Source organism: Cavia porcellus, unplaced genomic scaffold (genome assembly GCF_034190915.1).
Source record: "Cavia porcellus strain 051 isolate PalLab524CR breed Dunkin Hartley unplaced genomic scaffold, mCavPor4.1 scaffold_13, whole genome shotgun sequence".
Lineage (NCBI taxonomy): Eukaryota > Metazoa > Chordata > Mammalia > Rodentia > Caviidae > Cavia > Cavia porcellus.
This window is the reverse complement of record NW_026947496.1, coordinates 51,948,317-51,968,380: the sequence shown is the minus strand read 5'-3', so window position 1 is coordinate 51,968,380 and position 20,064 is coordinate 51,948,317. Positions and strand designations below refer to the sequence as shown.

The 20,064-nt window shown below is 38.5% G+C and overlaps 1 protein-coding gene across 5 annotated transcripts in view; it reads left to right on the top strand.

Moving 5' to 3' along the window:
* The window catches only part of Eogt (EGF domain specific O-linked N-acetylglucosamine transferase), a 35,930-nt gene extending 16,226 nt beyond the window's left edge, over positions 1-19,704 (top strand). For 4 of the 5 annotated variants that reach the window (XM_063260230.1, XM_013156511.3, XM_063260232.1 and 1 more), the window contains 8 exons: positions 4,020-4,112; positions 4,470-4,541; positions 4,639-4,728; positions 6,306-6,374; positions 15,129-15,190; positions 16,175-16,294; positions 16,962-17,064; positions 17,571-19,704. In XM_063260230.1, the coding sequence (XP_063116300.1) occupies positions 4,020-4,112; positions 4,470-4,541; positions 4,639-4,728; positions 6,306-6,374; positions 15,129-15,190; positions 16,175-16,294; positions 16,962-17,064; positions 17,571-17,717 (756 nt within the window). In that variant the 3' untranslated portion in view covers positions 17,718-19,704. The remainder of the gene's footprint in view (positions 1-4,019; positions 4,113-4,469; positions 4,542-4,638; positions 4,729-6,305; positions 6,375-15,128; positions 15,191-16,174; positions 16,295-16,961; positions 17,065-17,570) is intronic. The other variant, XM_003473436.5, reaches the window with a different exon arrangement.
* The last annotated feature ends 360 nt before the right edge of the window (positions 19,705-20,064 follow it).

Here is a 20,064-nt window from a genome sequence, read left to right as displayed (position 1 = left end):
CTTCTGCAATTCTTGCCATGCTGGTGCTGTCTTTTGTCCTGCATATACATTTCTGTTTCCATTTTGTGTCCTGCATATACATTTCTGTTTCCATTTTGAGTTCCAGTTTTGGAAATGTGTGAGCAAAGAGAACAGTCCTTCATTTTTTTCTTTTTGTTTATGTGCTTCTGGGTCACAGTCAAAACAACTCTCAGAAGCCCTCAATGATTCACTCAGGGTTGTTTTGCCCTTTAAAAAAATACACCTGAAGTTATCTCATTTAATGTTCATCCGCCTCAGTGGACTAGGGATTTTGTTTGCTCTTTTTGGACTGAGTTTGTTTTGCTTTGTATTAGCTTGTTCCATAGGCAGGAACTTGCAGCCTGAGCCACTGGTGAGTGTTCTGGGATAATATACTGTGCAAAGCATGCAGCCACAAATTCTAGCCTGGGCTTATAAACCGTGATCCTTTATCACCTTTTGGTAGAGTCCTCCAAAGAACCTGTGAGGCTGAAAAAATGCTTCTCGGACAGTTTCCAGAAATATTTTGTGTTCCTTATGGTATACTTTTCTGCATTTGTCTCAAGCGCACCAAGGTAAACTGAGCCAGTGTCTACAACATGGACATTCTGTGTGCCTATTGTAGTGAAGTAGGATGTGTGGCCTCTGGGATGATCCCAGGCAGCTCAGAGAACTGCACCCGTGATGTGAGGACAGGTTGACTTTGACTTTGGTGAAGATAAGCAGGATGAAATGGCCACACAGGTTAGCTGGCGTGGCCTCCCTCCTCCGTGGATCTTGTAAATCTGTGTTCCTGATCTAAGAGGCCTTTGCCATCCACTCAGTCAGGTTCTCCACCCAGGCAACTCTGCCAGGTTCCTTCAGAATTCTGACCCACAGATACCTGCAGAGTGGATGGGTACTGTGCATGAGGGTGGGCAGTTACTCAGTGTCTCTTTCCCTCTCCCTCTTTAGGACTAGCTATGGAACCCAGAGCATTCATACTGAGCTCCCCTGATCCTTTGAAAAATTTTCGAGATGGCATTTAGCTAAATTGCTTTGACAGGGCTCAAACTTGAGAGATTCTCCTGCCTCATCCATCTAAAGCACTGGGATTACATTCAGCACTGGCTTTTGAGTATTTTTCTTTTGTTGGCAAGGTCTTAGGTTAAGCAACACTGTGAGCTGCAGACTGTGACACGAATCCCCCACAGTTGATGGTATGACCACAGAATCAGTGTTGAAAGCCTTTGGGATGGGGATAGTTTGTCCAAGGACAGAGTTTACCAACTATCCCCACCTGGGAGCTTGTAGTCTTTCCTCTCTTCATAAATCTGAGTGGTTTGGTCACTCTTTTCAGGCACAAAGACAGCAACTTCAGGCTGGTAAAGCCACCAACCTCCTGAGATACAGAAAGGACACTTCTTCAGATTGCCTTTCTGGGCACAGAAGGGTGGCTCTTGGTAAATGGAATGAATAAAGGGGAGATTGCTGTAGACTTTCTACAATTTCCTATGTAGCATAGCTATATTATTATTTTTTATTTTTTGGTCTTTTTCCTTTTTATTGGTACCAGGGATCGAACTCACGACTGCCTGCTTGCAAGGCAGGCGCTTATCCCGCTGAGCTAAATCCCCAGCCCCAGCTATGTTATTTTTTAAAATATGAAAGTAACCTTTCCTTATGAGTTCAAAAGCACAACTGTTAAAAAAAAGTCTCCTTCAATTTCGTTGTACCTCAAGGGTAACTACAGTTAGTGTGTCTGTGAATTTTTGGAAAGATTGTTTTCACCTTAATAAATAAATGTAAATAATAAATGTAAATTTATACAAATTTGTATCAGGGTTTAATATGAGAACCAGTGTATATAGATATAAAATTTGTATGACGATACATTTACAGCTCATAGAAAATATATTCCCATATTGTTCCCTTAATATTATATCATGGACAAATCTCCAACTCATTACATTCAGGATTATCCTTTTATGAGAAGTTACATGGTATTCCATATAGTGATATTTTAGAAATCTGAGGCATGCATGATTGCATGTGTACACTCTCTCCATTTCAATTATAGTTCATTCATTTCTAATTCTATGCTATTTGTCAAAAGTCAGCAAACATAATCATCCCTCAGTATCTATGAAGGGTTCTCTGTGGATACAAAGTATTCAAAACTCTCAAGTTCTTCATATAAAATGGGATAGTACTTGTGCATAGCTTGTGCAATTCTGCTACATATTTTAAATTATCTCTAGGTTATTTGTATAACTTAAGAGAATGTAAATTCTGTGCAAATAGTTGTTACACTGTGCTGTGTCAGGGATAATGAGAAAAACTGTACATGCCTGGTACAGATCCAATGTATTTTCTGAATATTTTCAATTTATAGTGCTTGAATCTGCAGACGCAGACCCTGCATATTCAGCCAACTGTATATGGATACTGCCAACTTATTCACGTCTTCACACACTCACTGTAGCATTTCTGTCAGACACATTCCTGTGAGTGGAATTTCTAAATTATAGGCGGCATGCATGTTCAAATTTGAGACCTATATAGGAAGAAACCTTATATCATCTTCTGGATAGCCAAATATTCTTCAGTTTGAGAGCAGAAAAAGCCTCTTTTTCCCCTGTGGCAGATAATTGGAATTTGGGGGATATAGAGATGAAGTTTCTAGAGGTGCTTATTATTGAATAATGCATGATTTCCCTTAGAAGGGATCAGTCAGATTATTTTATTATTAAAATTTCCTTTCAAAGGTATCTTATTTTATCTGAAGTATTTTATCTTAGGAAACTGTCTAGAACCACTTCTTTTAATTGCCCTTTATTTATTATTGAGCCTGAGCAGCAATGTTTCATTTTTGATGATGCTGAGAAGGACCTTTATTAGAATAGCACTGAGAAGGACTGGAGGAAGGGCTTTTTAAAAATCACATCTAACAGTTCTCCATAACTTTGAAATAACTGTAATATGTGCAACAAAAATGTTTAAAACATGAAAAAATGCTATGAAGGTAAAAAGATTTGAACATAATAAACATAAGTACACCAACTGTAGACTTTGAATGTAACTGAAATGCATGTTTCTTATTTCCCTTGGCTGAATATTTTAATCTGTTATATCATTTGAAGCTTAATTGATCTTTGTCTTCCACTGATGGAACTTATAATTAACTTGTGCTTTTCAAAAAAGGAAAATGCACTTGGTAAATACACTAGAATGAACTCTCACTGACGGGCAACTGTCATGTATAGTTTATGAGCATGAAGTCTGAAGTCACAGACAGATTAATGCAGTCCTGCAATTCACAGCTCTATGATGTAGATATATTACCAAAATTTGTGTCCCAGTCTCCTGTTCTGTAAAATAGGGATAACAATCTTACCTAGCTCCTAGATTTGTGGGTGGCTTAATGAGTTAATGGCATTAAGGGTTTAATACAATGCCCGGGACATAGGAAATGTGCAGGTGGTGCTATTATTGTTAAATAATATTATAGTTATAATAATGCCATTAACATTAATTCTGGTGAGGACTTATCAAATGTTATTCAACAGTCATTGGAAAGAACATTATACTTTTAATGTTAAGCCTTTTAAACCTTTTTCTTGCTTTGAAATTCCTTTCCAAAGACACCCCATTTACCTTGATGCTTTTTGCTCCCCTAGTATATCAGAGTGTGTACAGATGGTAGCATGCATATGTGTTGTGTGTATCTGTGGTATAGATGGAAATTTCGTGGAAAAATCCCATAATTATTTCAAAGATCTGAGAATGAAAGAGGTTAGGATAGAAAATGAACTAGTGTTAACACACTAAGAAGATGATTGTAGTGATTATTTCTGAATATATTTAATCAAACTAGGCCCCAAAGAGAAATCCATTTGTCATATATGGTTTTTATGACCTTAGTTAGGATTACAATATAATTTAATGCTTAACAGGCAAAATCAGGGTTTTTTAAAAATCTGTTTGCTCTAACTTGGTTTTTTTTTTTTTTTTTTTTTTTTTTTTTTCCCCACCTCCAGAGTTCTTATGGATATGGTGACCTGTTCTCTGACACTTGGAAAGCATTTACTGACTATGATGTTATACACTTGAAAACTTACGATTCCAAAAGGGTACTAGAAACCTTACTGAAATATCTGTAAATAACTCATATACAGATGAATTACTTGTAAAATAAATGTTTGATTTGAGTCTTCATTAGGTGTTACCATTAATGTCTGACTTCTTGATGTTTCTTTTGTTATTACCAATCCTCATTGTTAAGAATCATGTAACTTTTGAGAACATTTTTCTGTAACTTTTCAAAAACTATAGGTTTTACTCTCTTTGAAATCTTTTGGTATTCAAACTATTTTAATGAAAAATGGATTATATTTAATTATAATTTATTTTCCAAAATTGTATGTACTACTTTGGTGTGAAGAATACAAATGATATTCTCTTATCTTTTAAAGTATTTTCATTCTTAGGTATGTTTTAAAGAAGCTATCTTTTCATTACTGCCCCGCATGAGGTACGGGCTGTTCTACAACACTCCTCTGGTAAGCGTGTTTGATGACATTTGTGAATAGCTTGAGAGCATCTTCCACGGCAATGCAGAAGTCTTTGTTTTAATATGAGCTGGTATTTTTATTTTAGATTTCTGGCTGTCAAAATACTGGATTGTTCAGGGCTTTCTCCCAGCATGTGCTGCACAGACTAAACATCACACAGGCAGGACCTAAGGTAATAGGTGCATTGTGGGTTCCGAGGTGAAAATTATTTTTTTAATCCCTTATCAAAATTAATACTATGCTGGCAGATGAAGAAATAATCAAGATATATTGGTTTCTGTGCTAATGTTTTCTGACCTGCAGTTGTCTGAATTCAGGTGTTGGCAACTGTTAAAGATATCATAAAAATGTGGCTTTTATTCCTCCTTTTCTTTTTCCATTTGTTTGGCCATTATCTCTCTGCTTCTCCCAAATCCCCATCCAGCCCACAAAATCCCTACCAAAAATTCCACTCTGCTAACCAACAGTCAAGCAGCAGGACAATGAAAAGGTTTTGTCTTCCATGGCTAAAGTGAATATCTTGATTTCTATTTTTAATCAACACGTAATAATTATCTATATTTAACCTATAGAGTCTACTATTTTGATACATGATATAATGTGTAATGATTAAAGCAAGATGTTTAGCTCATCCACCATCCTAAACATTTATCATGTCTATTTATAGGGAGCATTCAAAATCCTTTCTTTTAGCTCTTTTGAAATACATAATGAATTATTGCTAACAATTCTCATCCTATTGTTTTAGTTACTTTTCTCATTGCTGAGACAAAATGCCCAATACCCAAAACTAAAGGAGGAAAGGTTTATTTAGCTCACAGTTAGTAGAGGTTTCAGTCCATAATTGGCTGGCTCCAGGGCAGGATAGCTTGGCAGAGAGGCTCATGGCAGGCAAAAGACAACAAAAGCAATTAGGCAACCAACAGTGACAATGGCAGCTTCTTTCTTCCCCTTTTATATTCTAGTTAGGCAACTTGGCTTCAGATGGGTGCCAACCAATCAGTAGACTAATTTAGTGATCATGTTCTCTTAGTCCCAGCACACACGCTAGGCCTAGCCATCTCTGAAAAAGCCCCACCTATGGTTGCATGAGTCTTTGGGGGGACATCTAGACACAAGCCATAATTCCCTTCTATGCCACAGAACACTACAAACTTACCCTTCTATTATAACTGCATTTCCCAACGTGTTAACCCTTTTCTCTCTGTCCCTGTCCCTGACACCCTTTCGAACTCTGGTAGCCACTACTATATTTTATTGTTTCCTTCTATGACATCAACTTTTCAGCTTCCACAAAGAAGTCAGAACATCTGCTATTACTCTTTTTGTGTAGCTTCACTAAATATGAGTTTTGTTCATGGGTGGTCTCCCTCCACAGAGCACTAAATTCTATCTCTACCACAGTCTACGAAGTTAACAGAATGCGGTCTCTCTGACCAGGCCTGGCATAGCCAATCCAACACAAATGATGGGATTTTATTCCTTTTTTATAGCTAAGTAATACTCCATTGCATATATGTACTACATTTTCTTTCAAAGTTGGTATATTTGTAATCTGATTTTCTTTTCAAGTGAATATAATTTGTAACTTTTTAAAGTGGAATGGTGGAGGCGGTCAGCTAAAATTTAATCATTCTAGAAGTATAACCTTATTGACTTTCATATCTTTCTGAAAATCACTTTTGAGGTTCAGATGTTCATTCATTGGTCAAGGTATATCCACATTATTTTGCCTTTTCATGTTGATTATAGGATGGAAAAATTCGAGTCACCATTCTTGCCCGGAGTACAGAATACCGGAAAATTCTAAACCAAAATGAGGTTAGTTTTTTGACATATGTTTTTAATCTCATTGTATTGAATTTACCTCCCATGACTAATGTGCTTTGTTGCGTCATGTTATATTTAAAGCTTTGCATTGAAACTATTACTTGTTTGAAAAGCTTGATGGCCTGTGCCTAGTTCAATGATTGGCTCAGTGGTAGTCCCCAGGTTCAGTCCCCAGCACTACCTGCCCCCCCAAAAAGTACATTGCACTCTGGCTATGGACATGAGCCAGGGCACATTCTCTGCTGTGGTCATGGAGGAGATTCAGGAAAGGTCCCTGTCCTCATAAAAGTCTCCCTAGAGGTGAGAGACAGATGGGAACAAATGAGCAAGTGAGTCAGTCACTAAGGTGATGTCAGGTGGTGATGTGCACTGGGAAGAAAGCGAACCAGGATGACAGAGGCTGGGACACTGGTGGGAGGGGAGGGGCAGATAGGCGAGTGCCTGAAGCGGTACTGCCTGGTGGGCAGCCTTGTCAGCGAGGCTCCAGCAGGACCGAGACGGGGAGAGCAGTGGGTTCGAGGGTGCTGCAGTGTCCCTGCAAGGGGGGCTTGGTGACGTCAGAGGAGCTCGGGAAGCCAGGCTGTGGACTGAGGTGAGGAGATGGAATGTAGCTCAGTGTAGGGGGAAGCTACCCAGAAATTTTAAGCAGAGTGTGGGTGGACAGAATAGTGTGACCTCTGCCTTTTGAGAGATGCCTAGGCTGTAATTGCTAGAACCTGCGAATAGGTTGTTACATGGTAATGGCAAATTATGGTTATGGATGGAATTAAGGTGACTAATTAGCTGGCCTTAAATAAGGAAATAGTTCTGAATTATCCAGGTGGTCCCAGTGTGATCACAAAGGGCCACAAATCCACCTGAGGACCTTTGACTTGGCCAGGAAAACACTTTTCTTTGGAGGCCTTGTCTCACAGATCAAGTCACGCTTCATTACTGCTTAAGAGTAGAACTGGGTGTGGCGACGCATGCCAGTAATCTCAACACTGTATCTCAGGAGGTCATACATTCTAGTCCTGCCTGGGCGATTTAGCGAGACCCTATCTCAAAATAAAAACTTGAAAAAAAGACTGGTGATATAGCTCAGTGTAAAGACCCTGGATTCAATCCATAGCACCTAAATAAATAAATAAGCTGGTGAGAGAGGGAAGGAGACAGACACAGAGAAGCAGATGCAGAGCTGCTGCGTTTGAAGGTGGACGAAGGGGCCCCAAGCCTTCACGTGTACAATACTCCTAGAAGCTGGAAGAAGCAAGAAAATAGATTCTCCCTTACATCTTCCTAGGAAGACACAGCCTAGAAGGAACACGCTCCTGCTGACAGCTTGCATTAGTTTAGTAACACCGGTGTTGGACTTCGATCCCGCAGCACTATAGAAGTCAAGTTGGTTTAAGCTGCTGAGTTTGTAGTAATTTGTTACAGAAGCAAATAAGAAAACAGATACACAGGAAGAGGCATGAATTGACTTATTATTTACTTTTAAATTGTTCTCACTGCAAGAGTAGGAACAGGGAGATTGATCAGGAGCAGATACTGCAGCCCAGGAGAGAGTTTGGATGAAGGCGATGTCAGTAGAGGTGATAAATGGATTCCAGGTATAGTTTGGGGAGACCTGTGATACTTTTGGCCTGTGCAGGAGTGCATTAGGTGCGGCCAGGGAACGTACTAAGAATCAAGCCTGGTTCCTAGGCTTTTAGCTTAAGCACTTAATAGCACTGAAATGGAACAAACTTAGTAGGAGGAAAACAGGGTGAGTTTTGACAGTAAAATATTTTATGTGGATTAATTTGAATGCCTCATAGGCCAATCAAAATCATGCACTGAACATCTCTTTCCGTGAGCCATGCTGACATGAACATATGGTATAATGAGGCCTTGATGGTAAGCTACAAGGGTGAAAGAAAGGAACAGTGTATGTGTGTGTGTGCAGAATTAAAAATACAAGTGTCCTTGAATATCCATGGGGTATTGATTTCAGGGCTTGCCTTGTGGATATCAAATTCTGCAGATGCTCAAGTTCCTTACATAAAATGCTGTGCTTTTTGCATGGGACCTACATATCTTCCTTTGTACTTTAAGTGATCTCTAGATTACTTGTAATACCTGCTACACTGTGAATGTGGTTATGTAAATGCTGTTACATATTGTTTAAAAAACAATGACAAAAAAGTCTATCCATGGTCAGAACAGATGCAATTTTTTTTTTTTTGGTACCTCACAACCATGCGCTTAAAAGGCAGGCGCTTATGACGCTGAGCTAAATCCCAGACCCCAGATGCAAATTTTAAAACATATTTTTGACCTGATGTTAGTTAAATCCATGGATATGGGTTAAATCATGGGTCTGGAAGGCTGATGGAAGGGAAGCCTCAATAGCAAACAGGTGAAGAGTATACACCAGTGTAGGAAACACAGAGTACATACTAAGTATATGTTCCCCCTGCAGAGTCCCCTAACCCTCCCAGTTATCCTTGAGTCAGTGTTTTGTCATTACCTCTGTTGTAGACAAGGATCTTGAAGCTTAGAGATTAGAAAATGTGCATAAGGTCATCTGGCAAGTGAATAGGGTAGCAGGGATATGATCAGGTTAATCCAGCTCTAAGACTGCCTTCTGCACCAAAATGTTTTGCTGTGCAGCAGCAAATAGATCTTAGAGGAGGCTGAGTCTACTCTGACCCTGGCCATTATCCTGGGAACCAGCACGGGCCACTGAAGAGAAGTAGAGAAGTCCAGTAGGGAAGTGTAGTGCTGGTTGTAAGATTGAGAGTAAGATGTGGATCCTCTGATTTCGTGACAGCACAGTCCTGCCCCACTGTCGTCTGAACAGTGGGACTAGAAACTGTGAAGAACAGCACACTTGCATGGGACTCACAGGCTCCTGGTTCCTTTTGTGTGGGCACATCTCATTAAGACTCAGGCTTATGCCATCTGATTAATTACCTCCTGGAAAATTCTAATCTCTTTCCTTCAACTCTTTGATGTAAACAGTGTATTCAAGGATGGGCTTCCATTCATCCAATTTATGGAATGTCTAGAGAGAGAAACTTCTATTTTGTGATTGTATGATTGTGTGTGTGTGTGTGTGTGTGTGTGTGTGTGTGTGTGTATGTCTGTGTGTCTGTGTGTCTATGTGTGTAAAACTGGGCAGGGATTAGATTTTAGTCACTGCCTGTTGCAGAGTGGAGAGCATTGGGTAAGAATTCAGATTCTAGGATCAAAAGATCCAGACCTAGGTTTAAGTTTAGTTCTACATTTGCAAGCAGGAGATCTGAGGAAAGTTATTTAACTTCTGTAAGTCTCCATGGTCTTATTTATAAAATAGGCATCACTTGGTATGATTTTTATGGAGATTAAGTTCTGTAAACTCTAAGCTCTTAGAAATGCCTGCACAATATAAGTACACAATCCGCGCCTTTTGGGGGGTGGTGCTGGGGGATGGAACCGAGGGCCTTAGACATGGGAGGGTAATGTGCTTTTTCACTGAGCTATACCACCACCCTAGTCAGTTATGTTGCTATTGCAGTTGGTGTATGCCACAGGACCACCTGATACCACTGCAAGAGTTGCTGAATGGTGAACCACAGTTTTAGGTTACACTGGCTTTCTTTTCTTTTTTAAATTTTATTTAAGGAGAAAGAGGGGGAAAAAAAGCAGAAAAAGGGTACAAGTTATACAGAATTTCAGAAAAAATAAACAGTAGGAAATCACTAGTTAATGGATTACATATTGTCACCTTAGAAATATTTGTTCAAGTTACAAAATTAAAGCATATAAAGTGGACATTCAAACAGTGAGACTGCAAATAGTTCTGTTCAATGATCCTACAAAACTCAGTAATATCATTGTCTATCTTACACACTTAAATATACATGCAGTTATATCATTTAGAGCACTTTCTTTTCCTCTCTTTTGTACAATGACTATTACACATTTTGGGTTTTATTACTCCCACAGTTCTTATTACTTTTTTGGAAGAGAGTAAAACCAAATGTGACATAAGAGAACAGAGTCAGTCAAATCAAAAGGGTGGACATAATGGATAATGTAAAAACATAATACAAGGTGATCAACAATGGTTACCATAATGCATCCTGCTATCTCAAATAGAATCACCTATGTCATCAGTTATAATAAAATTGAACAAAACAGTAAAGAAAGAAACCAACAAAACCAAAACATTGGAGACATTACAGGTCTTCAAAAGTAGTCAACCAGAATGGGCATCATAATGAATCCCACTATCTTCGCAACTGTTGCCTAAACTTTCAAACCTGATACTATCAAGCAAAACAGAATACAGGGACATCAGTCAAAACAAGATGGTGAGAGCAATACAGGGCTTCAAATCAAGTTAATAGAAAATCAAAGTGGGTTACTATATCCTGCTATTCTTTTATTTATTTTTCCCTTAATTAAAAGGATAAAAATAAAAAAGTAAATAATAAAATGGAGATTGAGATAAAAGAGGGCATAACAGCAAAACAGCGCAGACCAAAACATAACCATTTAAGCAAAATAGTGTTTCATCACAAGATAATCCTGACTTAAAAGTAGTTACCATATTGTCTCTTTCCTTGAAATCTTTGAGTATAACTTCATATACTGTAGCATCAAATATATCAAAACAATGTAAAACCATTCAAGAGAATGACATTATTACAGGGTATTTAGAATCAACTAACAGAAAATGAACAATGGTTTCTGTATAATCTCCTTGTCTATAAAAGTTTTTGTTTATACTATCACATATAATAAAATCCAATAAGACACAACATGTTAAGACCGATGGAGACAGAAGAACAAAAGCTTGATGGGACTTCAAAACAAGATGATACTAAATCAGCATTACCTATTATGACGTCGTTTTCTACAAAATAGCTGTTCATATCATCCAATCTTCTCTGCCTCATTTCTGTTGAGCTCTTTTTCTGTCATTAGTTGTCAGTTTATCTTCTTCATTTTGTTTTCTGCTCCATTCATTGTGGCCTCTCTGCCACTATTTCTGGATTCTTCATATTTTTCTTTTTTAGAATATCCTGCAGTATTCTCTGTAGAGTTGAATTGGTGGTTGCATATTCCCCTAGTTCCTCTTTATCTTGGAAGCACCTTGTTTTTCCATCAATTTCCAGAGATAGTTGTGCAGGATATCTCAATCTTGGCTGGAGGTTATTATCTTTCAAAGCTTGAATTATTTCCCCCCACGCTCTTCATGATTTGATAGTTTGTGCCGAGAAGTCTGCTGTAATTCTGATGGGTGTTCCCTTGTAAGTGATCTGTTTCCTGTCTCTGACGGCTTTTAATATTCTGTTCTTGTAGTGGATTTCTGGTATTTTGATTATTATATGCCTGGGTGTAGCTCTGTTTGAGTTGTAGGTGGCTGGGGTCCTGAATGCTTCATATATCTGTGTATCTTTACCTTTTGCTAAATTAGGAAGATTCTCCTGGATTATTTCTGCGAGTAGCTTTTGTAGTCCATTTGTTTGTGTCCCTACTTCTTCTTTTATGTTCTTAATTCTTAAGTTATAGATCCTCTTATCATCTTCTAGTCTTTGTATTATTGCTGTTTGTTTCTTTGTTATTTTTAAGAAGTTTTTCATTTCATTCTCCCATATTACAAATCTGCCCTCCAGTTCAGATAATCTATCCTTAGTTTCTTTCAAGCTGTTATGCCAGTTTTTGATAGACTTTTTAGTTTCCTGGTAATCTCTTTGAACCTGCTTCATGTATTCTATGCTTTCTGTATTTTCTCCATCAAACAATTCTCCCCTTTTTTTCTGTTCTTCCATTCCACCATCTGTTTTTTCTTAGGCAGTGCTTAGCATTTCTCTAACTATTCTGCTTATGTCTTGCTTCAGGTCATTAATAACTTCATTCCTGAACTCGTCGATGAGGCTCTGGAGATAGCGCTTTATGTCTATTGGTGCCGTGTCTGCTATTGCCTGTTTCTCAGGATTGGGGGGCCGAGGAGCCTTTCTTGTTGCTCCCTCTTCCCATATTCTTTGTTCCTTATATACAAGTGTATATAGAAGGCCGAGCTTCCTTCCCTGTCAGCCACAGTCTGTTTGAATTGCGCCAGCTAGGTGTTCCTGCCTACCACAGTACATCAGGGAGATACAGACTGGGCAGCCTACCAGCGCCTGCCCCTCCAGGTCAACCTACCGAAGGCTTCACCGCTAGGGTGCACCTCCAGGCACTAGGACCTGGGTTGTGCTAGCCTACTGGGTCTTAGCCAGCAGCATCATGTAGGCTAGGCACTGCTCGCCAATCCTGCTTGAGAAGGGGATATGTGACTGAAGTCACTACAGCGCCCTGTTCCAGCAAGTCTGCCCGGTCCCAGAATGTCCTCTGTTGGAGCCTCCTAGACCATGAAAGAGTCCCAGTTTCCGTCACTCACCGCAGGTCGATGCACGGCTCCCCGCCTGTCCCACTCTCGACTCCGTTCACCGGTTCCCATTCTCAGAGCTTTCATGCATCTCTCTCTCTCCCTGCCGAGCCGATTCAGACACAGCAGTGGTGGCAGGAAACCCAAATCGTGACTTCCAATGGTGCGGGCTCCAGCTTCCATGCTGAGGCTTTATCTGTTCCTGTTATAGCACCAGGATTGCATTCCTAGTTGGTTTCTCTCAGCCCAGTTCGTTCTTGGGTCAGCAGGGCATATCTCCTCTTGCTTAGGATTCCTTACTCTGCTCCATTCCTGAATTCTAAGCTGGGTCTCTCAGAGAGCCTCCGTAGCTGCTGCTATCTGTCCACCATGTTCTCCCAGAAGTGACTGGCTTTCTTTTCAAGGGACTATTTTTTTTTTATTTTTAATTTTAAAGAGGATAAAACAATAAAACCAATCAAAATATACCAGTGTAAGAGAAACAGGACTTCAAAACATTACAAAATCAACAGTAGTTACTATAATGCTTTTGATGTCTTCAAAATACTGCAGATGACTTCAGACATAGTAAAAATCAGAGTGTAACAGAATAGAAACAACTAAAACTACCCAATGATTGCAAGAAAGGACTTCAAAACAAGGCAATAGTGAATCCAAAATTGCTACCATAATATACCTTGCTGTGTTTTTAAAAATTATTTATTTAGTTATTTAATTTTGTCTTTTTGAGACAGGGTCTCCTTATGCAGTTCAGGTAGGCCTTAAGCTCACTTTGTAGCCTCAAACTCCCAGGCTGGTCTAACTCTCAAGGATCATCCTGCCTCAGCCTCCTGAGTGCTGGAATTACAGGTGTGAGCCACTGTGCCTGGCTTTTTTTTATTTTTCGGTATCTGGAATCAAACTCAGGACCTTGCACTTGCCAGACAGGCCCTTACCTTGCTATCTTTGAAACAGCTGCTCCTGCCATTGGATTTGACACAGTTAAACAAAAATAAAAATAAAAATAAAACCCAACCCAGCATAACAATGGAAATGATATAGGATTTCCAAAATAAGACCATAGAAAATCAGCAATGGCTGCAGCCCTCAGAAGGAGATCCCTCAGAGGTCACACTGTGTACCACTATCCTCTGAACCTGTGATCAGACCACTAGCCCTAGCCCTGCAGTGTTAGTGAAACACCAAAGCACCACAGGCATCCAATTGCATTTGACCTTGATAGCTATCATCACAGCCTCTGGATAAGCTGGTCACTTAAGGTGGGGGTGGGCGTGGGTGAGTTGTGGGGGGTACTTCTTGTTTGCCAGCTTACCCACCAGAATGGGCTGGGGTCTGGCTGATCCAGTCTGGTGGTAGCCCATATAGTTTCCAGACTGAGCTTGCTTCCTGGTGTGGCCTTGTCTGTACCCCTGGTTTGTGAATGGCAGGGACTATATTTTTTACAACATATTAATCATGTTTGGTTACTTTCTGTTGGCTAGAAGAATAATCACTTCTATGTAGAGATATTGAAAATTTTTTAAATCAGATTTTATTGGTATATTTTAGATATGCATGATGATCACATTCATCATAGAGAATTTGTACCTGTACCTGATATAACTTGTTTATTTTTTTCCCATTTCCTTACTCTCTCTTCAACACTTCCTTCTCTCCTCATTTACAAAAGCTTTGTTTCCGTGTTTTCTTTTCCTTTTTTTCTTTTTGTCTTTTTTCATTTTTATTGGTACCGGGGATCGAACTCATGACCGCCTGCTTGCAAGGCAGGTGCTTATGCCGCTGAGCTAAATCCCCAGCCCCTCTTTTCCTTTTTTTCTTTTTTTCTTTTTTTTTTTTTTTTTTACTTTTCTTTCCCCTCCTTTCTCTGTTCCCTTCCCCATTTGAACATTTTATTCCTATTTTACAATATCAATTTTACATTATTTATACTTCTGGTTTATTACACGAAAATGTTTTTCTTCTAAGACTTCAGAATCTTCAAAGTGGTGGTGGTTTACGTGAATGCCATGATGGATGGAAAGAAAAGACTTAGTACAATGTCTGGAACACTGTAAATGTTTGGCAAATGTGTGTTGAAATTTGAAGAAAAACTAGCAACTTAGTGTGTGGCTATGCTGAGTATTTTGTCCTAAGAACTGTTTATTTTGCTCTCATGGCCCTCTAGGGCATCAGGATTTTTGGGTGATAGAGTCATTTTCTTAGGGGTAGCACTAGCCTTTGAACTTCAGTGAGATTCAGAGCAGTAGAACCAAGCATTTAACATCTGAAAAATGTTACATGCAAAAAATAAGAAATTATAATATTCATAAAGGAAAGTAAAACAGAAGAAAGGAAAAGAAATTCTCAATGTTTTCTTCTTTTCTTAGCTGGTGAATGCACTGAAAACAGTATCTACATTTGAAGTCCAGATTGTTGATTACAAGTATAAGTAAGTAAAAACACACTCCAGCAAACACTGCTGCCTTTTGATGAGTTAATCATGGCTAAAAAGCATTTTTACAGCAGGAGCTGTAGGTACTTAAACACCTAGAAGGGATATATAGACACTGTCTTAGTTACTTTCTTATTGCTGGGATAAAATACTCAATACCCAAAAGTTGAAGGAGCAAAGTTTTATTTTAGCTCAATTTGTAGAGGTTTCACTTCACAGTTGGCTGGGTACAAGGCAGGGTGCATGGCAGAGGGGGAACAGTTTATGGCAGGATGGCAGAAGGCAACAGTGGTGAGCCTCCCTTCTCCCTTTTCTACCATTTGGACTATTGGTTGGTGCCACTCACAGCCAGGATGGGTCTTCTGTGTCAGTACATCCATTCAGCCGTACCCAGAACCATGCTAATTCAGGCAGTGGGCGGTTCCAGTACCAGGCACCCTTAATCCAGTATTACACACTTAATCCAATGTACACACCTACTCTGTTGATGTCATATGTTACTGGTTCCCCATTTAAGACACTTATTGAGGTTCCCCTCACAAATAATAAGTAGAGTGGTATCTCCATTCATGAGCTTAATTCGTTCTGATTTTGGAAAAGATGGCCACGTTTGTGTTTGTGTGGGAAAGATGGCCACGGTCATGTTTGTCACCCAATCCAGAGTTTGCAAACAAAAACAAATTTTGCCAAATGATTCTGTTTGTGAACCAAATGACTTACTAACAAAAGCATTTGTGGATCAAGATACCACTGTATTCTTAAGTCTAAAAAGGTAAGGGCATTTACATGGAAAAAATGTTATTAAAAAAAAGGTTATTATTTACTAAGGAGTGCTTAAAATTGGCAAAAAAAATATAGATGTGGAATTTGATTTAAACTGGAAAATATGCTTTTGTAAATATTGTTACCATGTATTATGAACTAGTGCAACTTATGGCTTCTTCCTTCTTCTCTTTGTCTCTCTTTTATTACACATTACAGAGAACTTGGGTTTTTAGATCAACTCAGGATAACACACAATACGGACATATTTATTGGAATGCATGGAGCTGGTCTTACCCATTTACTTTTCCTTCCAGATTGGGCTGTGGTCTTTGAACTGTAAGTGTTTAGGGGCAGCTTTCCACGTGGGTGATTTGGTATTTTAAAGTTGTTGTAAACTTCCATTGCTATGTGAGACATTTTAAAAGTGTATGTTAGACATTCAATCAGACAGTTGTGGGTTTTATCTTAACTCATTTCTCCTTGAGGAAAAGAGAGAAGGACAGGAGAGAGAAAGGGAGAGCAATATAATTAAGAGTCATGTTTTGCTTCTTTCATTAAGTAGCTATACAACCTTGGATGTGTTAACCCTAGTCTACTTCCACAAGTATACGCGCATAATATCCTATAAGATAATGCAAGTTCATAGCTAGTAGCACCTATTGAATAAGATCAATTCCCCCCTTTCCTTGTTCTTATTCTTCTTTGTAAAGCTAACAGTAAGTTCTTACAATGATCTTTGAAACATTTAGTTTTATATTTTTTGAAAAGTTTTTTGCAGTGGTAGAAATAGAGCTCCGGGCCTCACTCATGCTGGGTGAGCATTTTACCATTGAGCCTCGAGAATATTTTAAAAATGATGTTTCTCAGTCTTCTTTATCATTCACAAAACCCTTTGCAAGAAATACTTTGGAGGTGTTTCCCCCCACCCCCCTACCCCCAGAATTGCAGATTGGGTCAAAACGCTGGACAGAAGCCTCACGTTGTGACATACCTTTGTGTTTAGATACAACTGTGAAGATGAGCACTGTTACTTAGACTTGGCCAGGCTGAGAGGCATTCACTATATCACTTGGCGAAAGCAGAGCAAAGTCTTTCCTCAAGACAAGGTAAAATTCAGTCACAAAGCTCACCTGGTGCCCAATTATGAAAATTTAAAATGATCATTGAGCTTCTATCCAAAGATAAACTCTTCTACCGTAGAAAAATGGGTTATTATATTTTATGTTTGAGAATTGGAGAAGATTCTAATGGTAAGACAGCTTTGTGAAATTTGGGTACAGAAAGATCTAACAGATTAGCTACAGCAGGAATTAGCAAACTGTATCCCTAAAGTACAGATCTGCCCACCATCTGTTTTTGTAAATAAAGTTTTATTGGAACATTCATATATGTGTTTGTGTATGGTCTGTGACTGCTTGTGCACCTCAGTAGCAGAGCTGAGTAACTGTGACAGAGCTGAAAATATTATCTATAGCCCTTTCTAGAAAATGTTTGCTAACCTCCAGTGTATAGAATGAGTTAAAATAATTGCCACAGTAAAATAATATCCTTCCTGTAGAGAAAACCAAGCTCCTGATGATTTAAGGATTTGTGATCTGGTTTGGTTTTGCAGGGCCACCACCCGACGCTGGGGGAGCATCCGAAGTTCACCAACTACTCTTTTGATGTGGAAGAATTCATGGCTCTCGTCCTTGAGGCTGCAGCTCGTGTCCTGCAGCACCCAAAGTGGCCATTTAGGAAGCAGCGTGATGAGCTCTAACCGTGTTAAGTCTGTTTGCAGGAAAAAAACTTTGAAACTCTACACCCACACTCCACCTACTTCTTGGCTTCAAATGACCTTTTCTACACCAACAGATACCTTCAGGATATTTTGTATTATATTGTCTTTATATGTTTTGTATGATTGTTGTATCATTGCTGTTTATCAATGGCCGTAATGTTTTTGCACTGAAAAATTTAGTTTTTATAGTTAAAATTGGGCAGAGGCTCCCTAGTATAATTGAACTTTCTTCTTGGGAATACCAAAGTTTTCAATTTTTTCAGCTTTAGAATTTTTAAATGATTTTGTAAAATATCATGTGATTGTAATTCCAAACTCCAGAGGGTTCCAACTTGTTTACATTATATTTGGGTAAATCCAGAACTTCTCCTTTATTTGCCATAATCTGTTCCTAACACTGATTGTTGGGGGAAAGAAAATGTGCACAATACCCCCCCCCCCACACACATATGAACACCTACACAGTGTGCTTCTCAGTACCAAGTTACAAGACCACGTTATAGATCAGTTGTAGTCAGCACAGGTTATGCACATGCTGCTGTATTATATTCATGTATTTCATATTCAAATCATGTTTTCCAAAAAATAGATCAACTACATGTGATACAAACCAATGGGAACATTCTACAGTAATCTGCTGAGTATTTTGTCGTTACTTTCCGCTGACTTCTTTGTAACTGTGGAGAGTGTTGTGTTGAATTTATGTGAAACAGTGGCTTCCTTCATGAAAGTATCTGTGACTGCACATGGTATGTGTACATCTACCTCTATTAGCGTGGAAGTACCCTAGTCTTTGATTGTACAAATTTCAAAGTAGCCACATGAAGAGAATTTTTCCCTATAAAAAATTTAGGACTATAAAAATGTAGACATAGAAGCTATCCAGTCCAAAAGCTGTAAGAAAGTGCCATTGTTTAAAAAGAATATCTCAATTATAGTCCCGCTTTTTGAGTAGGATGCATTTTAGAAATTAGAAATCATGGATTATACTGCCTATTGTGAAGTTTACATTTTAAAAATACTTGAGTCACCTAATTTAGTGACCAATTCTATTTTTTAAAGTGGTAGTCGGCAAAGTATAGCAAAACTAAAGAATTTTTAATTTTACAGTTGTAAAAATAGTATACAATAGAGAAATGTCTTGCAAAACAAAATATATCTGGATCTTTGCTGATTTTTGCTTTAAAGAATTATGTGTAGATTTCTAGAGTTTAATATTTATTAAAATATCTGAAAGGAGAAAAAAATATCTGAAAGGAAAATAGTGAATCACTCTAGGAAAAGCTTTGATTTGGATCTTAGAACTGAATAAAAAGATTATCATATTATGAATTTTTAAATGATGGGTATTGCTACTGTTCTTGGTGCAGAATACTAAGTAACTACTGGGAAATATTTCACTTTAAAGGAATTGTAAAGGCCATGTTGTACTTTGAGTCAGTGGGGGCATAAACATCTGAAAAATTTGTGTAGAAAAGTTTTATGTGTCTTCTTACCTCATTTTAAGAAGCACATAGAAATGTGATTCTGTAGACTGGAGGACTCAGAAATTGAGAACGGTTTCATAATAAAACTATATTTGACTAGTTTGCATTTAAAGAGGATACATTTTATGTAAACAAAATATATTTGACACATTATGCAATTTACTTTCATTGCACACTCTTTGGTAGGGGCGAAAGAAGGTCCTCAAACTGTTACAACATTTAAAATGTAAACACTGTTCTTTTATTAAGCCTTGAAAGGGGATGCATTTCATCATTTGTACACTTCATATATGGCTTTGGAATAAATCATTTTATATTTCATTTAAATAGCTGAATCATTTTCAGCATTTTCTGTGCCTAACTATTGTAGACTGTGTTGCTTTCCCCTTGCCCGATCTGGTAGGCAGTAGACTATAAAAATTAAGTAGCTGATTGATGAAGAATTCAGTTAAATAAAAAAATGCACATTTACTTTTCAATTTTTTATCTGGTGCTTTCTCAAATGTTGCACTGCATAAGTCTTTACCAAAATTATGTAAGAATTAGGGTTTCAGGACTTCCCTAATGATCACAGGCAGAATTTCTGGTTTTCCCCGTATGGCCCTCCATTCATTCCTTTACTTGCTCATTCAGTGCATACTGATTGAGCTGCTTCTGTGTACCAGGTTCTAGGGATCCAATAATGAGGTCCTTGTCCTCATGGAGCTTACATTCTGGTGGAGGGGACAGACACTGTCCAACATCAATAATTAAAATGTATAGTATGCTTGATCAGGATAGAATCTATGGAGAAAAATACAACAGGAAAGAGGGGTGTGGAGTCTGAGGGGTGTCCTGCA